Source organism: Calliphora vicina, chromosome 2 (assembly GCF_958450345.1).
Source record: "Calliphora vicina chromosome 2, idCalVici1.1, whole genome shotgun sequence".
In the NCBI taxonomy this organism is placed as follows: domain Eukaryota; kingdom Metazoa; phylum Arthropoda; class Insecta; order Diptera; family Calliphoridae; genus Calliphora; species Calliphora vicina.
This window is the reverse complement of record NC_088781.1, coordinates 75,127,876-75,149,226: the sequence shown is the minus strand read 5'-3', so window position 1 is coordinate 75,149,226 and position 21,351 is coordinate 75,127,876. Positions and strand designations below refer to the sequence as shown.

The 21,351-nt window shown below is 34.4% G+C and overlaps 1 protein-coding gene across 1 annotated transcript; it reads right to left on the bottom strand.

Annotated features, from left to right (window-relative positions):
• Positions 1-9,337: 9,337 nt before the first annotated feature.
• Positions 9,338-10,306, bottom strand: LOC135950566 (uncharacterized). Its single transcript, XM_065500102.1, has one exon. The coding sequence runs from the start codon at positions 10,304-10,306 to the stop codon at positions 9,338-9,340; it is 969 nt and encodes a 322-aa protein (XP_065356174.1).
• Positions 10,307-21,351: the final 11,045 nt, after the last annotated feature.

Below are 21,351 nucleotides of genomic sequence, written 5' to 3'. Positions count from 1 at the left end.
TTATCGTCACATTTGTTTGGGTTGCATGAGTCAGTATCAGGGAAGTTTTTGTCTATGTAAAGATTATCATTAGATGTTATGTTTTCCTTCGGAAAAGGATTCTTGAGGTTTTTTGTAAAATTTTGTTTCTTTGCCGCACATCTAGAACAGTTAGGTTTATAAACCTGTTTTTCACCACATCTATAACAGAATATGGTTCTATCTTTAAGGCAATCCTGCCAATGGTGGCCAATTTGTTCATAGTTCCAAAATTTTCCTGTAAACTCAGCACTTTGGACAGCATGGACTGATAGATCGGTATCGAATTCTGTTATACCACAAGCATTTTCATCAATAGATTCGTTCGTTAATTCAGCTATACGACGAGAAGGATTTTGAATAGGCAATCTTGAATACATGTTTTTGCGTACGTGCTCGTCAGCTAAAAAATTCTCACGCATTTGAACTAATTTCCTCAAATGCGGAATAGAGTGCACTGGAACGTACAAGAGCTCTTGCCTAATGTCTGGACGTAGGTTTCTTGCCAATATTTCAATCAATTCTAATTCAGACATTGGAGTTGGTAATTTATCCATAATGGTCGAAACCGCTTCAAAAAAAAGAGTCAAATGTCTCCCCAGGTTTCTGTTTTCTATTACGTATTTCTTCCCTAATGTCAAAGGACGATTTGAATTCACGGTATTGACATCTTATAGCTTCACAGAAATCTTGCCATTCAATAACTTGTACTCTTTTGTGGTATCGTCAATACCACTCTCTAGCTTTACCCGTTAACAGTATATGCAAATTTCGGCAGACAATAGAGAAATCATTATTAAAATAATCCTTAGTTAACGTTCTTATCCTATACAAAAATTCCTCAATATTTAACTCACTAGATGTACCATCAAATTTGACATTCCAATTTTGTATAATTAAAGAAATATTATCAGCATTTTTAGTGCTATGATAGGAGTTAGCCGCTGAATTTGCTCGAAGTGGAGAATGTAAAATACTAACATTAGGTTGATCAAACAAGTTGTTATTGGAGTTGAAAATACCAGCGGGTCTATTAGAATTTTGAACTACTTCTGGGTTATTATTAGAGGTAAAATTCATATTAGCCAGAAGACGCGATAGATTTTGTTCAATCATTCGATTAATTTCTTGATAATCAATATTACTGTTTGTATTAACGATAGGATTAGGAACATTGATCACAGAGGTAGGGTTAGGATCTTCATTGAGTTCCATACTAAAACTAACATCAGAAGGGGTTTGGCCAACATTTTTGCTAACACTCCTTGTAATATAGTGTTTTGCCATTGCACCTCGTGGCTTTGAAAATGTAGTTTTCGCTAAACTACCTTTTGGATGAATAATCAGTTTCTTCAATTCGGATAATTGACAGTGTCGTTCACAAATGGGACACTCAGATGATGTAGCTAAATGCGCTTCTATACAGGACCTATGAAAAGCATGACTACATTCATTAATTATTAAACATGCTTGGCCCTCAGTCATTGAGTGTTTACAAATATGACATACTGATGGTTCTACAGAAATCGAAGCTATAGGCAGAGGTGGTGGTATTGTAGTTGGAGGAGAGGTACCGTCTGTTGCCATTGTGACCAACGTTCAACAAATTATAAAAATCTCAAGAAAAAACAAAGTATGTAGATATGGTTTCAATTCAGAAATTTGCTAGAGCAATATTTAACAAAAGTTAAAATATATATATAAATTAGAAAAGAATGTTTTATTAAAACAAAAAAATATTATTTAATAGAAAAAAAATCCTACAGTGGTAGTAAAATTGTTTGATGTTCAGTTGAATTAAATTAGATCTCACTATATATTTCGTTTTGTAATAAATTTAATAATTTCACCAAACTATATCCAAAGGTTTAGTATAATATACAATATTATGAAATTTCAGACAAATTTATAAAGAAAGAAAAAAAATTTAAAGTAGTAAAATTCAATTTTCCTTTAGAAAATTTAGTTTTTAATGAAAACATGTAAGAGTACTATATTCGGCCGTGCCGAATCTTATATACCCTCCACCTAAATATGATGGTATAACAACTGAATAATATACTTAACAATTGTTAGAAATACTAGTTTACGCAGAAAATATTTTATTTCAAAAGTACATAATATAATTGAAATTCCTATTGGAACGTATGAAATTTAATAATTTATATACTTAATAATAAGATAATACGTTTGGATCAACATTTTTCCTTTTTAACCTCAAGTGAAGAAACAGATTATAAAAAAGGGTATACAAATATATTTAGACAAATTTAAAGCTATTGGGTTGTGGGACTTATATGGTAGCTATGACCTATTATGAGTCGATTGTCATAAAATATTTTAACGTGATTTTTATGTATTTATAATGGAGTTGTTGCGAAATATGGACCAATATTCACAAAATTCAGTAGTATTATTTTAAAAATTACTGATCGGTGTACTATTTTGGTTCAATATATGGAGGCTATGACCTATTATGGACCTAAGTATTTGAGAGCTATTTTTGTACAATTTTATATAAACAACGCCATTATCAAAAGTGGACATTATGTGGGAGATATGGTTAATTATGGACCAATATTTTAAAAATCTTGTAGTACGATTCTTGGATACAAATTAGTGATCGGTCGTCTCACATTTTGTTCATAACTCTGGTTCCACTGAACCGATTTTGCTGATTTTCAATACCAAACTGCTTAGGAGAACAATAAACATTTTGCTTGCAAGTTTACCAATTTTCTTTGTCTATTTTGGACGTGAGCGTGTTTTACACAGACAGACAGACGGACATAGCTCAATTGACTTAGAATTTCATATGGATCAATAATATATATACTTTGTTGGGTCTCAGATCAATATTTCTCAATGTTACACACGGAATGACAAACTTTTATATACCCTCATTCACCACTTATGGTGGTGTAGGGTATAAAAAGGCTATACAAATATATTTAGACAAATTTCAAAATATTGGGTTGTTGGACTTATATGGGAGCTTTAACCAATTATTGGACCTATCATCGTAAAATTTTATACATCGATTTTTGTATATATTGAACAAATTTGTTTCGAATTTCAACCTGATAACTATATTTGTAAGAAATTTATGAGGATTTTAGTGATTTTCGGGAGTGGACCTTATATGGGAGCTATGGTTAAATATGGACCGATATTCACAAAATCCAGTAGTATGATTTCTGGATAAAAATTACTGATCTGTGCGTAATTTCATTTTAATATCGATTTGTTTTAAATATTTATTAAGGTTAATATATTTTTCGGAAATGGGCCTTATAGGGGAGCTATGACCAATTATCGTCCAATCTGTGTAAAATACAGTGATTTCTATGTATATGAGTATTATTTGTGTAGAATTTTAGCATGATAAAGGTATTTATGAGTACTTAACTGATTTTCGGAATTGGACCTTATATGGGAGCTATGGTCAAATATGGACCGATATTCATAAAATCCTGCAGTATAATTTCTAAATATAAATTAGAGATTTGTGTGAAATTTTGTTTTGATATTGATATTTTTTAGATATTTATGTAGGTTATTTTGTTTTTCGGAAGTTGTCCTTATATGGGAGCTATTACCAATTATCAGCCGATCTTCATAGAATTAGGTATAGCGATTTTGGTATATATGGGGACTATTTATGACGAATTTCAACTTAATAGCGATATTTATAAGACATTTATGCTTATTTAAGTGATTTTCGGAAGTGAACTTTATATGGGGGCTATGGTAAAATATGGGCCGATCCACAAATAAGTTGGTGTTGTGATTTTTTTATGCACGAATATTATTTTTCCTGGATTTTGTGTGGATACTGCAATTTGGTAGTAATTTACAGACCATAGAACCATATTTCGGGAAGAAATTTGTATGGAGGCTAGGAGAAATCATGAACCGATTCTTATAATTTTTACCAGAGTTAGTGCCTTTAACATAAAAATAACGTGTGTAAAATTTGGTGGTATTATCTGCAATATATTTGCACAAATAACAAAAACAATTTTTTTTTAGGTTGTCTTAGATTTTGTTTCATAACTCTGGTTCCACTGAACAGATTTTGCTGATTATCACTACCAAACTGCCTAAGAGAACAATAAACATTTTTCTTGCAAGTTTACCAACTTTCGTTGGCTATTTTGACCGTAAGCGTGTTTTACATAGACAGTAGTTTGAAAATTGTAACAACTCTTTATTCCTTTAAAATGTACAACAGCAACATAATTATACACGTTTATAAATTCTCAGAATTACAGACACAATTTATAATGTACACGAATTTACTTGAAAAACACAACACACTTTAAGGCACTTAGATGTTTATTCGAAAAGCGTCTCTGATAAACTCACTCACGACTGCAACCTCTGCCACTATTTATAACACTGCATTACCATCTAGAAGGCTCTTTAACTGTCTAGAGCAGTGATGTTCACGCCATACAACAATTGTTTGAAAAATTTACACACATTTGTTATGCTCTTTTAAAAACTTTTGTTCATTCATCGCTGAGAATGCGAAGAAACCACATGTGACGGACTATCGCAATTTTTTTCAGAAATTTATTAAGCATTGTTGTTGGTTGATTTTGTTTGAAGCATAGCAAACACACGCGTTTCAATTACAATTGAACACAATAAAACAAAGTCAAAAATAAATACAAAATTTAAGAGAATTTCGGACTTACAATGTATATTTTTTCATTTCCTTAAAATTTAAATTACATTCATTTAATAAATTGGTTTTATTTGACAAAAATTCTAAATCTAAACTTTCTTCATTTTGTTATTATTTTAAGTGTTTGACATTATGTTTGCTGGGTAGCTCTCTCACCAATACATCTTCATTTTTATTTTTGAACATCACTGGTCTAGAGGTTTCTAATACATACGCCATCTGTGGTGTACTTTCTACAATGTTCTTTAACTGAATACTCGAAATCGAATACAGCGTTGCCAACTTACGATCAAATCAACTGAAAGCTCCCATCCAATAATGCCCACAGATATGTTACAGTTTTACAGCACTGTTATTTGAAAGCACTATGCTACTTTTAAATCAGCAGTTAAAATCGTTATATTTGAATTCAAGTACAATTTCGTAACACTGCCCCCCGCTTAAGCCTGTTCGTCCCGAATAGGCATAGATTCACTTCTCCCATAGGCGGATAGTCGTTCTAGATGTACGACCTTCATTTTAGATCTCGGGCTCTTTTCTTTCTGTATTCTGTACACCACATCGTCCAATTTCTTAATTACCCTATGTGGTCCTTTGCAGTGATTCATTAATTTGGATGACAAACCCTTATTACGTTGTGAGCTATATCTGGTTTTCATTTGGTCATTTGTCATTTTAATTCGTCTCCGAACGAGTTCATGCATTTCTTTTTCTGCTGAAGCACCTTCACCCATCTTGGAACCCGGCCTGGTGATCTTTTCTCTGCGGGACAGACCAAGCACTCCAACAGGAACCATTCCGTCGTTGCACTGTTCAACGAGGGCCTCCATTGTTACATGGCCACTTCTCACATCCGCTGGTTCCAACACCAACAAACCATAATCCTCCACTTCCTCACGGGCCCATACCAAATCCTCTGACCGCGGTGGCAACCTTTTGTGCTCAACAAAAACTAACTTTCTTACTTGAGACTTGCTCTCATATCCGACGTCAAGGGGTTTTTTAACATTTCGCCAATTCATGACTTTTTGTCCCATATCCAAAGTAATGCAACAACAATATCGGCAACAACAAAGACATGATTTACGCTAATACCACCAATAGTTAGTTTTACATTAACTTTACCATGGACAGCGGCAGGCTCTCCAGTAGCGGTGCGTAGACTTACATTGCAAATTGGTTCCATCGATTTCTTTACTAAATCTGTTCTGATGATAGACTGCGACGCTCCCGTGTCCATAGTAAGGATGTGCTTCCGACCGTTGATGTACCCACTAGCAGTAAGATTGTTATTTTCCTGCTGCAGTACTGATATGGAGATGGTAGGGCCATTAGGTGTGGGTGTCAGATCCTGTCCCTCAGTGCTAGCTCGCTTTAAAGGTGGCTCCTGTAATAATTGATGATTCGCCAGCTGGTTATTTCTTGATGGTGAAACATATCTGATTCGCTTTCTTGGTGCTCTGCAGTTTCGCTGAATGTGACCCATTTTTCCACAGTTATAACATTTAACTTTGGCTTTAGTTTGTCTCTTACTTAAAGCCTTTAAAACTGCCTCTTTTAATTCTTTTAATTCGTTGACTATACTTCTATCATTTTCAACGACAACCTCGATTTTCCGCACATTACACACCTGGGGCTTTGAAATTATCTTTGCAGTTTCTTGTACCAGCGCGATGACTTTGATGTGGCACATACCGCATATTTTATCTCTGGATCGCGAATACCATTCACAAATGCCTCTAGCTTCAAATGCTCCAATAACGGATGGTTTTCGTCTGGATATGTAAGCTGCATCAAACGTTCGATTTCTGCCGCAAAGTCTTGTAGCGTCTCATTAGGTTTTTGCTATTAGCTATTTCTGTTACTTACTGGTACGCTTTCAAGAACTATTACTGCGTTCCCTTTCAAGGCCAAAATCAATTCTATAGCTCTTTCTTCATTACTCCATACATTTCTCTTGGCAACTGTATCAAACTGGAACTTGAAAACATTAAATGGTGTGCTGTCATCAAAACTAGGAGCCTTTATTCTACTCACTGTTTCTGAAATAATTCGCACCTGTCCGTCTTGGCATTGAAGATTATTAATTTTCATTTCCAGATCGAGAAATTTATTATCAACATCTTGGGATTGTTTTTCTAGGCCGCTCTCTAATTCGGACACCTTTTTGTCAACGACATCTACTCTGCTGTTAATAACCTCAGACATTTCCTGAATTTTCTCGTCTGTGACTCTAGATGATTCTTGAAATTTCGCTTCCATTTCAGCTAGGAGTTTCTCGTTGTTGACTTGAACTTCAGCTAATAATTTTTCATTGTTGACTCTAGAAGTTTCTTGAACTTCAGCCTTAACTTCAAATAATAATTTCTCATTGTTGACTCTAGAAGTTTCTTGAACTTCAGCTAACAGCTTCTCGTTGTTTACTTGAGTTTTTTCTAAGATGGTTCTGGAATTTTTGTTCAATTTCGCTTCCATCTTTTCCATCATAGCCGCAAACATTGTGCTTAAATCCATGCTGCTTGTTGCTGAACGTGTAGAAACTTCCATTTCTTCCTTATACTCGAATTCGTAAGCTCCGATGTCAATATCACGCTGCTTGAATTCATCTATTAGCCTCTTCTGCAATTCTGCTTTGTTACCTGCTGTTGGTAGCTCCAACTTACTCAATTCTTTCTTGAGTTGTTCAACTTTTAGTTCCTCAAACTTCATGCTTATTAATTTGCAATCCCACTTCTGACACCAATTGTTACGTTTTAACCTTTTCAAAACGCTGGTTTATTTCCTTTAAATAAACCGGCAAATAAAAGCCGTTTAGTAGTTTGAAAATTGTAACAACTCTTTATTTCTTTAAAATGTACAACAACAACAGAATTAAATAGCCACTCAATGTTTTTTTTTATACACGTTTATAAATTCTCAGAATTACAGACACAATTTATAATGTACACGAATTTACTTGAAAAACACAACACACTTTAAGGCACTTAGATGATGTTTATTCGAAAAGCGTCTCTGATAAACTCACTCACGACTGCAACCTCTACCACTATTTATAACACCATCTAGAAAGCTCTTTAACTGTCTAGAGGTTTCTAATACATACGCCATCTGTGGTGTACTTTCTACAATGTTCTTTAACTGAATACTCGAAATCGAATACAGCGTTGCCAACTTACGATCAAATCAACTGAAAGCTCCCATCCAATAATGCCCACAGATATGTTACAGTTTTACAGCACTGTTATTTGAAAGCATTATGCTACTTTTAAATCAGCCGTTAAAATCGTTATATTTGAATTCAAGTACAATTTCGTAACAATATATACTTTGTTGGGTCTCAGATAAATATTTCTCAATGTTACACACAGAATGACTAACATATATATACCCTCATTCACCACTTATGGTGGTGGAGGGTATACAAATATATTTAGACAAATTTCAAGCTATTGGGTTGTGGGACTTATATGGTAGCTATGACCTATTATGAGTCGATTGTCATAAAATATTTTAACGTGATTTTTATGTATTTATATTGGAGTTGTTGCGAAATATGGACCAATATTCACAAAATTCAGTAGTATGATTTTAAAAATTACTGATCGGTGTACTATTTTGGTTCAATATATGGAGGCTATGACCTATTATGGACCTAAGTATTTGAGAGCTATTTTTGTACAATTTTATACAAACAACGCCATTATCAAAAGTGGACATTATATGGGAGATATGGTTAGTTATGGACCAATATTTTAAAAATCTTGTAGTACGATTCTTGGATACAAATTAGTGATCGGTCGTCTCACATTTTGTTCATAACTCTGGTTCCACTGAACCGATTTTATTGATTTTGAATACCAAACTTCTTAGGAGAAGAATAAACATGTTGCTTGCAAGTTTACCAATTTTCTTTGTCTATTTTGAACGTGAGCGTGTTTTACACAGACAGACAGACGGACATAAGTCAATTGATTTAGAATTTCATATGGATCAATAATAAATATACTTTGTTGGGTCTCAGATGAATATTTCTCAATTTTACACACGGAATGACAAACTTATATATACCCTCATTCACCACTTATGGTGGTGGAGGGTATAAAAAGCCTATACAAATATATTTAGACAAATTTCAAAATATTGGGTTGTTGGACTTATATGGGAGCTATAACCAATTATTGGACCTATCATCGTAAAATATTATACATCGATTTTTGTATATATTGAACAAATTTGTTTCGAATTTCAACCTGATAACTATATTTGTAAGAAATTTATGAGGGAGTGGTGAATAACCGAAACCATTAAAACAACTTCTTAATTATTTTAGTATTCAATTATATACACGCTTTATTTCCATATTTATTTTAATTTTAAGTGTTTGTAAGAGGACTGTATATTTTTTGTTTGTTTGTTTTGTGTGCAAGTGATCAACTTGATTGTTTGTAACATAAAAGACGACTAATTTTAACATTCATTTGTCATAACAATAATGGTTGAAAATAATAGAAAATGATCATAACATAAAATGAGAGTGTAAGCTTTACAAGTTAAAGTTCAAATGCACAAAGTGTATATATTAAAGTTCATGTTAAATAAGAATGTTGCATTCATTGGAATGGTTCCTCAACATCCCGGGCGGCCCTGAAACAGCGTTTCAGCATATGGGAAGTTTGACAATCTTGTCATTGTTCCATGAGAGGTCTTAAGCCGCACTGCCCTTGTTAAACCATCGCTACCAGGAAAGTTCTCAATAACACGACTAGTGATCCAAGTTGAGAGGGGAGTGTTATCCGCCTTTATGAGGACAATATCATCCATCGAAATATTAGGTTGAGTATTTGTCCATTTGGGACGTTGCTGAAGTGAGTTCAAATATTCCCTACTCCATCTTCGCCAAAACCCTTGGCACATACATTGTACGTGTTGCCAATAGTCAAGACGATTTGATTCTATTTCAGTTAAATTACCATCAGGTACCAAAGTAGTCGGCCTGCCTATTAAAAAATGAGAAGGAGACAAATAATTAGTATCCGTGTCTGGGGCGGACCCCAGTGGTCTAGAGTTGATGACAGCCTCCACTTGAGCGAGAAGCGTATTCATCTGTTCGAACGTCAGTATAGTTGAGCCAATAACGCGGCGTAAGTGCAGTTTCACCGAACGCACACCTGACTCCCAAATACCACCCCAATGTGGAGAATAGGGTGGGATGAAAATCCATTTGATATCATCCTTCGCTAAAGCCTCAGTGATGATCTTGTTGTGATTGTCAGCCTGAAGTTGTTGATACATTTCATTCAGCTTACGTTTTGCGCCGACAAAGTTTTTGCCGTTGTCGCTATAGATGGTTGAGCATTTATCACGACGTGCCATGAAGCGACGAAGAGCGGCCAAAAAACATTCCGTACTTAAATCAGTTGCCAATTCCAAATGTATGGCTGATGTCACCATACAAACGAAAAGGCATATGTAACGTTTAGAGGTTTTCGAGTTCCTTCCGTGATGTATCTTCAAGGTAAAGGGACCGGCATAGTCACATCCAGTGTTTTGAAACGGAAAGGCTTGTCTTACACGTACCTTAGGTAGATCAGCCATTCGTTGTTGTGTTACATGTTGAGCTTGTCGAAAGCATTTCAAGTATTTGTGTGTTAGATCTCGAATTAGGTTCCTGGCTCCAAAAATACAATAATGTTGTCGAACAATTACAAATAGTGCAGATATGCCAGGATGCAAATTCCTTATATGTTCCTCTTTTAGTATTAGTTTCGTGATCTTGTGTTCCTTTGGAAGAATAATAGGGTGTTGAACTTCAGAAGAAAGTTCAGAGTTCGAAATTCTTCCACCGACTCTTATTAATCCATCATCATCGATGAATGGTGAGAGTTGAATCAGTTTTGATTTGTTGTCTATATTTCGTTCACCCAGCACACTTTTCTTCTCAGCTGAGAAACTATATTAAGCCATTCTGAGACAAATAATTTTTCCCTCCTTAATTTCGTCGTATGTTAGATATTCAGCAGGAATTTTGATCTTGTGTATACGCAGGTTGATAAAACGTTTCACATAAGCTGCTATACGTATGAGTTTATACCAGTGTGAAACATCTTGAAGTATAATTTCCAAAGGATGTATAGTAGTAGTAGCTATATTGGCTACGATGTCTTCTACCGTAGGTTTCACTTCATCTAGTACTTCGAGATTATTAAATGTGGGTTGTAAACCTTCCAAAGAAGTGATTCGTTCCTTGTTCCTCAAAAAAGATGGACCTTTCCACCAGAGGTCATGTTCAAGCAGTTGGTCAACCATTAAACCACGAAAGGCACAGTCCGCAGGGTTTTCCTTAGTGTTGACGTGTCTCCAAACATTTCGAGGTAGTGTTTCCAATATTTCGGACGTGCGATTTCCTACAAAGGTTTTGAGATTCGTTGGTTGCAGAGATAACCATGATAATACAACTGTAGAGTCGCACCATGCATTGATTTCCATTTGTTGAAGAGCCAATGATGAAATTATTAATTTCATTAATCGAGTAAGTAGCAATGCTCCGCATAACTCTAATCTAGAAAGGGATATTTGCTTTAGTGGTGCTACACGAGTTTTCGATGCTATTATGTTGTCGTAAATATTTCCTTTTTCATCCTCCATTCTGCAGTAGACAACCGCAGCATAAGCCTTAATCGAGGCATCGCTAAATCCATGCAGTTGCATGCTTGAGTTCGAATTAGGTACGTATCGAAGTAACTTCAATTTCGTGAGATTTTGTAGATCATTCCTATACTTGATCCACAGTTTTGCCAAATTTGGAGGTAGTGGTTCATCCCAGTCAAGATTTAGTAACCACAATTCCTGAAATAAAATTTAGAATTTTATGACGACAGGAGAAACTAAGCGAAGTGGGTCGAATTCGAGCGACGTCAGAGATAACTCTTCTTTTCGTAGCATGTTGAGATTCCTATAAATTTACTCCATATAGAATGGTGTCTTCCGTTGAGCTCCAATATACCAAGAACCTTTGTTGAGTCATCTTCATCTTCACGTAAAAAATTTCTTTCATCTTTGACATGTGGGCCAATAATTCCAAAATTCGATACCCATTTGCTTAACTCGAGTCCGGCTTGCGAAAATAAGTCAATGAGTTCTTCACGTTTTAGCATAAGTTCTTCTTGTGTTGAAGCACCCGTAATTACGTCGTCGACGTAGAAGTCTTTGAGTAAGATTTTTGACGCATTAGGATAAGATTCTTGGTAATTTTTTGCTAATTGTTCCAACACTCGTACGGATAGGTATGGTGCAGAAGCTGTACCGTATGTGACGGTACACAATTGAAAGTGTTTAATTTTTTTTTTTTTTTAAAAAAAGAGAAGTAACACTCAGGCAATTAATATGCGAATAGAGGGATAGAGTGTAGAAGAAAAGGTGGTGAAAGGAGAAGAAAAGCTTTTTAAAAGCAGAATTCGTTGATAATCCCGGTGTTTTTCAGCCAACCAAATTTGGAGAAACATCTTTATGATATCTGCAGAGAAAACAAACTTATGTAACCGAAAACGAAACAGACAGCGAACAGATTCCGTTGAATTGATGGGCCAATATGTAACCTGTCATTAGCATCTTGAAATGAGCCATCAAATACAACCAGTAGTTTGGAACCAACAATTGGATGATGTGGTAAATAAAATAGACGGCCATCTTCGACATCTATCTCCTCCGGTGAAAGTTCACACATATGTCCCAAACTGTGGTATTCCCTCATAAACTTAGTGTAGTTTTCATACAATTGTGGATCTCTAGATAGTCTAGGTTCAGTGGCATTAAACCTCATAAGCGCACATTTGTATGTGTCGACAATGTAGCGTCCATCAGTGTGTCTACCATGGGTCTCTTGAAAATGTTGTTCAACAAATGCGGATTCATCATCCCGTTTTCCCACACTTACTGCCTCCTCAATTTCCCAAAAGGATTGGATCGATCTATCGATGTCTACTAATGTGAGTAATGATGATCTTGTTTGCTGTTGAGGCGATGAGTTCACAGATGTAACCACCCAACCAAAAATAGTAGAAACAGCTATTGTTCTACCTTTGTCATCCAACAATTTTTCCTGAGTCATGACATCCCAAACATAGTCTGCTCCCAATAAAATATCAATAGGATTTGAACGGTAAAATGATGGGTCAGCAAGACGAACTGCTTCCAGTCTTCTACGATCGTAATTCGTGATAGTACTTCCGGGGAGTGATGAGGTTATCCGACCTAGAATGTGGACCTGAGCATCAATACTATGTTGTGAATTTCTGGAAACATTTGCAGATTACTGTGACCGTGCGTTGATTCAGCCTTGACTGCTGAGATACCAGAAAGTGCGATTTTTGAGCAATTGCGTGGCAAGCCCAAACGTTTCATACAATCTTCGGATATATACGACAATTCTGACGCAGTATCTAGCAAAATACGACAAATCATGAAATCGCTTTTGTGATTACGAACATCAACTAATGCCGAAGGTAAAATATGTATCAAGTCCCTCTTCAAAAATAATGTAGTGCTAGATTGAGATACGACAGTATTCAATGATACCGGCTGAGAACCCTCAGGTTCAGGCAAAACGTTTCCATGTGCGGATTGTTCCGACGAGACAACAACATGTGCCTGCTGTATCGGAGTATCTTGAGTAAAATGTAAGAAAGTATGATGATTCCGTTGGCAAGAACGGCATTTTTGTTGAGATTTGCAATTGTAGGCAGTGTGTCCCCTACGAAGACAATTAAAACAAAGAGATTTTTCCTTAACGAGTATACGACGTTGATCTTTTGCCAATGACAAGAAATGTAGACATTTGAATGTGTGATGAGAATCAGAACCGCAATCAGCACAATTTTGTTGAAACTAACGCCGTAGATGAGCTTCGCTTAAAACCAGTCGATTTAGTAGCAATGTTATTTCCAAGTTCCAATTCTTCGCAGCATTGATCTAAAAATTTTAAAAATTTAGCTATTGTAGGCTTAGGGTCATCTCGAGAATTCTCAATCCATTTGCGACGAGATTCAGAATCAATCTTATTCTGTAAGATATCAACCAATGATCACGTTCGTTGTAGTTTACTGCATCTAACCCTCTTATAACCTCATTTGAGATATCGGAGATCTTTCGTAAATTTACAGCATTCTCCACCTTTATTGAAGAGAGGCCCATTAAAGTTTCAATATATGAATTTACTATATGACGAGGTCGATCAAAACGTTCCTTGAGCCGATCCCATGCTGTACTATAGGCTAATTCCGAAATTTGCATATGCTTTATAATATTCGCAGCATCATTTTTCAATAGAGACTTCAAATAATGGAATTTCTGAATATTAGATAGGTTTGCCTTAGAATCGATCGCACTAATAAACAAATCCTTAAATGCTGGCCAGTCCTTGTAACTGCCAGTAAATTGTTCTATTCTTAATTTCGGTAAATCTTCATTCGCATGTCGAGAAGTATTCGGTGAGTCAAGTCTCTGTAACAAATTAGAATGTTGTACAGCCAAACGTGAAAACATTTCATTGTGAGGTTCAGGGGTCGATTCATGAGGACTAAATGATTTCAACATTCGATTGAGTATGGCATGGCTGTGCATGTATTTTTACTCATATTCTAACATATCCCGTTCAGGATCTACATACCCTTCCTCACCTTCAAAATTATACAATTCCCCAGTAATTCCAATAAATTCCCTCCAAGCGCATTCCAAACGAGTTAAACGGGATTGAATTTGCTCACCAAATAATTCCTCAGGAGGATTCTGGACACATGTGTATGCCCGAGTAATCGCATCCTTTTCCACCCGGCATTTCGATTGCATAGATTTCATTGTTGCCATTTTTCAAAAAATTGTAAATTAAAATTTGTACTTACAGATTTTATCCGTTACGTATCTTCAATTATGTTGAGATTTCATAAATCTATCCAGCTAATATTCCAATAGTATATGTCGATAATAGTTATTGTGTTGTCGCGTGTAGTTCTTCGCTTGTAGCAATGTTTATGTTAATGACCGAACTTTATTGTCCAAAAAATAACCGACACTTTTACAATAACACTATTACGTATGACAACGAATTGTCTTTACTTGTTCTTGTGTGTATTTACCTTAACAAAACACACGCGCACTACTTCCAATGAATTTTGTATTTGTTTTTCTTTTTATATATTCTCTTTCACATGTATGAATATAACCACCAACCGAATTTAAAGCTTTCGCTTTCTATCTTTCTCTTGTATGTATGTATGTATATAACAACCAAAATAAATTCCAAGCAAAGTCAACACTCAGTTGACTGAGTAACACACACACGCGCACAAGTTTCAAATACACTTTTATTCCTTGTTCATGTTATGAACATACAATGTAACACCATAACATAAAAGAGCTTTACAAACAAATGAAATGAACGTTAATTTTTCAAAATCTATCCCAGCGGGAAAAAATGATAGGACTTCAATTTGTAGGCCTTCTAAAAGGCATACTTACACATTCTAAAAGATCCGATACTCATTCCACCCTGCCTGCTCTTAGAAGGTGTTCAAGAAGCCCTATGAATCCCCTTCTAATAACAAGTGAGCTTGTTGGCTGCCAACAGCCCATCATAAGTAGGCCTTCTCTCAGCCCTCTAACAGCAGCGAGTATGCAAGGCCTTGGCTCGCAATGACACGCCGTGTAAAATTGAAATGATTTTGCAATGCGGCAAAATGATTTTGCAAGTCCTTGTGTCTGCAAAATGAGGCATTTAGGAAGGCCTCTTTACTGCATCTTTTTCCCGCTGGGATGTTAGAACACCTAAACACGGTAGGTCATGATTGATTTTTGTATTTGTGTTAAGCCAATTCAAAGTACACACACACACTTTATGTTGCTACGAATGATACATGTATTCATGCCTGTACGTTACACTTTTTATTGCTTTCACTTGTTGTTGCACTTCCGTGTATTATTTTTCACTGTTGTCGTTTGTGTTTATTGTTTTTCGCACTAAATGTTCTTGTTGTTGTTTTCTTTTAACGAAATGAATGTTCTTACAATGTGCAGAGGACCACCCGAATGTAATATACGTACCGAAACTAATTGTTCATTCACGGGAACCGATAGATTATTGAAAATCGTGTCCAAGGGAGCTTCAAATGGTTTATCTACTGTAGGCACTTGAGGTTCCCATACAATAGTTTTCTCTACCGTTTTGGTACAGATCCGTAGGAAAATAATTAAAAAAAACAATAATTAAAAACATTCCAGAGATTGTCCATTCTCCAATTATAAGACGTTTTCTCACAGTTGTGATAATGTCTGTATTATTTATTTGGAGTTGGCTAAGTATCTCTAGAGACAAAAGGTTAATTCTACTTTTTTCAAAAGGAGTGGGTTGCATCATAGCTGGCACGGTTTGCAAGGGTGAAGCTTGCCAGTTGCTAAATGTTCTATTTGCAACTTTAATAGTTGTGTTATGAAATTTAATTAAAAATATTCCCGAAATATTATATTCTTTTCCGTTTTCAAAAATTGACCCATTATAGTCATTTAAAATAATTATTCCCGAATCTATTTCCTCGATTAAAGGAATTTGATGACTATTACTTAAGATACAAGATGAATTCAAATTATTAATAAGTTTAGGAATACAATCAGTATCCGTTATATTAAATATCTCTTTTTCTTCACAAATAGTTAAATTATTATAGTTTTTACATTTCTCTTTTATACCAAACATTTCGTTTTTATTAAATAATATTTCCTTAGACTCTAAATGTATTATTTTATCTTTCTTTTTTATTGGTCTTAAAATTAAGTTTTTATAATTTTCATTTTTTGTTAATGGAATTTTGACTAAATAAAATATTTCTTTTTTATAATTATTTATTATTGATACCTTTGAAAATTCTAATGCCTCTTCTGGGCTTGAAAAATTAATATTTTCTTCTATTAATGTTTTCATTGCAACTTTAATTTCTTTTTTACTTAATAAAAGTGGATTTACAATATTTATTCTTGCCCATAGAATGGCGCGTTCAATGTTTACTAATTCTTCCTTAACTAATCTTATTTTATTTTGTAAATTAATTACAATTTCTTTTTCTAGATATACATCTTTTTTTATTTGATTTGACATTGTTTTAACAATGTCAGATAAACTATTTAATCTTTTATTAAATGCTTCATTAATGAATACTTGCTTATTATTATTTTTATTTAGGTCAACAATATTACTAGGTAATATTTGGAAGTCGTTATGATCAGGACTTCCTGCTATGTATTTCCACACCGTTCCAATGGCGTCTATGGATCTTCTCTGTCGCCTTTAGGGGTAGGGGTAAGGTCTTCTAGGATGTTAGCAGTTTGTGTTAATTCATGGATAAGGAGAGGACATTTGTTATGGGTTTTATGGATGTTTTGGTCAATGAATGTTTGCACGTTGTTTATGAATGCTTCATACTCTTTAATTTTTATTACGTGAATTATTGTGAATGTTCCTTGTTGTATTTTAGCTGTTCCCTTATCGATAGTAATTATATGGGAGGATGAATAGTCAACTATTTCGATCTCCGCCTGAATGCAGATTAGCTGGATCCTGTAAAATAATTTACCTTTTAATATTGCTTTTATGCACTATTTTTCCTGAATTAGTTAAAATCGTAGTACCTCTATTTTCTTTTACTATTTCTTCTCTGTAACTAGGGGACAGTTTTGATCCTAATCTTTTGTTCATTTTAACATAGATCTTTTCACCTAAAGAATAGTTTTTAATTTTATCTCTATCTTTGTTATGATGCTCTAAATCTTGTTCTTGCTTTTCTTTTAATCTATTAGTAATTTCTTTTCTTTCATCTTCTATTTCTTTGGAATCTTCCTACCAAAAAATATTTCTATTGGCTTTTTCCTAGTAGTAGAGTGAATTGAGGAGTTATATTCGTAAATTGATTTTGTAAGTAAGTCATGAAATGAGGTGTGAAGTTTTTCTGTTTTTAAACATCTCATAATTTCCGAGAGAGTAGAATGGAACCTTTCTACTTGTCCATTAACAGAACTGCAATATGGAGGTGTAGTATAAATATTTATTCCGAATTGATTTTGAAGCAAAAATTTTATTGTAGCACAATTTAGGGATTTTTCATTATCTATTACTATTGAATTAGGGACACCGAATGCTAAAATTAATTCTCTAAGAGGTTCTTTTATATCTTCTATTGCTCTTGATTTTAGAATTTTAGCTTGTGCGTATTTCGAAAATTTGTCAATAGCTGTAAGAACCAGATTTTTTTCGGTCGAGTAGATGTCGACATGAATTATCTCTCCTGGATTTTTTGGAATTGGTGTGACTTCTAAACTAGGTTTATTTGGATGCCGATCATATTTCTGTTCCTTACAAATTTTACAGGCTTTCGCTATTTTATTGGTTTTTACTGTCATTTTGGGAAAATAATATTTTTGTTTAATTTGTTCTTTATTCTCTCTTCCATTCCGATGTGCTCTTTTATGTTCTGATATTATAATTTCTTCCTGTTCATTTTCATTTGTTATATCCTTTACTTGGCTTTGGGTAAATCTGACTTTAAAGTTTTTAAAGTGTTCAGGGTAAAATTCTTGTATAATTCCCATAATTGGTTCGCTTGTGAAAAGTCCGTTAATCACACTTGGGTTCAAGTATTTCCTTAGTACTGATATTAAGTCCTTTTTCGTATAATGGGGTTGTTTTATAACATGCCTGTGATATGTTGGAAAAGGGATTTCAAACACATATTTTTCCTGGTCGTCCACCAGTATGTAAATTTGATTTTTAAAAGCATTTATGGGACATTCTATAGCTGGTATTAAATTATGCGAAGAGCTTTCAGAACTATGTTGAGTTGCTGTCATGGAATTTATTTGTGGGGGTCTAGATAATGGATCAGCAACTACATTGGTTTTGCCTGGTTGGTATTTTAATTCATAATTATACTCTTCCAAGATGGCTTTCCATCTTTTCATTTTGCTGTTTGTATTTTTGCTGCTAAGAGCGAAAGTCAGCGGTTGATGGTCTGTGAAAATATTTATTTTCCTTGACCCATACAAATAGTTTCTTAATGTGGTAAGTGCCCAAATTATTGCCAACATTTCTTTTTCATTTGTGGCGTAATGTTCTTCTGTCTTATTTAATGTTCTTGAAAGAAATGTTATTGGTTTGCCATCTTGTGATAAGACTGCACCAATTGCGTATTCGGAAGCATCTGTTGTTAAATCGAAGTCTTTTTCAAAATTCGGATGTGAAAGAATAATATCCTCTGAGGTCAATGAATTTTTTATTTTTTGAAAGGAGTCCTTTGCATCTTGATTTAGAAATATATTTTTATTTTTGGATGCGTTCTTAGATACGCGTCCATTTTCCCCTCTTAAAAGGGATGTCAGGGGTTTAGCCAGTTTTGCATAGTCTTTTATAAAACGACGGTAATAGCCTGACATACCGAGGAAACTCCTTAAATCCATTAAGGTCCTGGGTGGTATGTTAGTTATAGCTTTTACTTTATCTGGGTTGGTTTTGATACCATTTATTCCTACGATAAATCCTAAAAATTCTATTTCTTGTTTCGCAAATTCACATTTATCGAGTTGAACTTTGAAATTTGCAGACTCTAATGTTTGGAAGATTTTATTTAAATTTTGAAAGTGATCTTCTTCATTCTTACCAAATATAATTATGTCATCTATATAGACATAACAAATTTGTCCTATGTGCTCTCTTAGAACGTCATCTAGAGTGCGTTGGAAAAGGCGAATTCCTTAATCCGAAAGGAAGTCGGACAAATTCAAATTTTCCATTATTAATGGAAAATGCTGTTTTTTCAAAATCACTTTCTTTGAGTGGGATCAGGTGGAAACCACTTTTTAAATCTATAACAGAAAAGTATTTATTTTCTCCCAGGTTTGATAAGACTTCATTTATTTCTGGAATTGGATAACGATCTGGCACAGTGACTGAGTTTAATTTTCTGTAATCTATCACCATTCTATACTTTCTTTCTCCCGATGCATCCATTTTTTTTGGGACGATCCAAACGGGTGCATTATATGGTGACTTTGATGGTCGAATTATTCCATCATTCAGAAGCTCAGTTATTTGTTTTTCTATTTCACTTTTTAGTGCCATAGGGTAGGGATAAGATTTCGAATAAACTGGTGAATCAGTAGTTGTTCTAATCTCTCCTTGAACTCGAGAGGTGTAGGTTAATTTATGGTTAGGTTCAGTAAACAAATTCGGATACGTGTGAATTGTTTCTTCTAGTTTTGATATTTGGGTTTTGCTTAAGTGGTTGGTTCTAAGTTCAATTTTATTTATTGCTTGGGAAGCGTGCTGATAAATTTTAATTCTCTTCACATTGTCTATTAACATGGACTGTTCTTTTATATGGATTATTGCATTAAGTTCTTCTAAGCTATCATGACCAAGAATGCCATGGAAAGATTTCAACGACGGCAAAATATAAAATTTTATTTTATGGTTTGGAATGTTAAAGAGATTTACTAATGTGTGGTGTGTAATTTTTATGTTGCCGGATATAGAATTCGCAAACAAGGGTTTTTCATTTAGAATTGTTTTGGTTACCAGAGAAGGCTGAATGTAATTTTTATTAGAGCCTGTTTCAATTAATATTTTCAATATTTGGCCATTCTCTGTTTTACATTTAAAATATGGAAGTGAAGAGTGGGCTAACCTAAAAAATGAATATCTGATAGATCTTCTGCGTGGGTATTTCCCTGTTCGCTTTCTTGTTGATAATAGTCTTGTATGTAATCTTGAAGACTTTCTTCTTGAATTACTTGTTGGTAATCATTTTCGTGACTATTAAAATTGTCGTTTTGGTTATATGACATATCATTAGAAGGAAGTTCTTCATTGACTCCTATGTGAAAGTTTCTTTGTAATTTACTATGTGGCATTGGGGTGTTTAGAGATGGTGGTGTAGGCCTTTTGCTATAAAATTGGTTCGTTTGACGAGGTCTATTTTGATAATTAATATTTTTGGACTGAATAGAATTATCGATGTCCATTGGTTCGGGTCGTTGTGGTTTTGGAGCTATAGGTTTTGGTGGTATGAAATTTTTATGAAAATATGGATTTTGTGGTTGGGGGTGTTGGAAGTGTTGTCGAGGCTGATTGTGTAATTAGAAATGTTGGCTAAAAGAATGTTGTTGGTTAAAAGAAGGTGGTTGATATGACCTTTGATTATTCTGATATTGAAATGTATTCCATTGCCTTGCGTTATTAGGCTGTGATAGGGTAAGTTCAGGGTAAAATGGTACTCTATTTAAATTACTATTTCTTCTTGGTGGGGGTGGTGGTAATTGTTTTTGTGGTTTGATATTATGGTGATTTAAGGCGTATTCTGCTCTATAGTTTTGATTTTCTAACTTCAAGCATAAGTGCAATGCTTGTGGTAAATCTGATGGTTCGCGAATTCCCAATAATTTAGGTAAGTCTCCGTTGAGACCCCTTATGAAAGTGTCAAGGGCTTTATCGCGATATTGTAATGGTCGTTTTCGATGCATTAATATTTTTTTCTCTATTTTGTTGTTTTGAATTTTGCATACAATCCGAACACTATGCTTTTGTTCACTTCATTTATTATTATTTT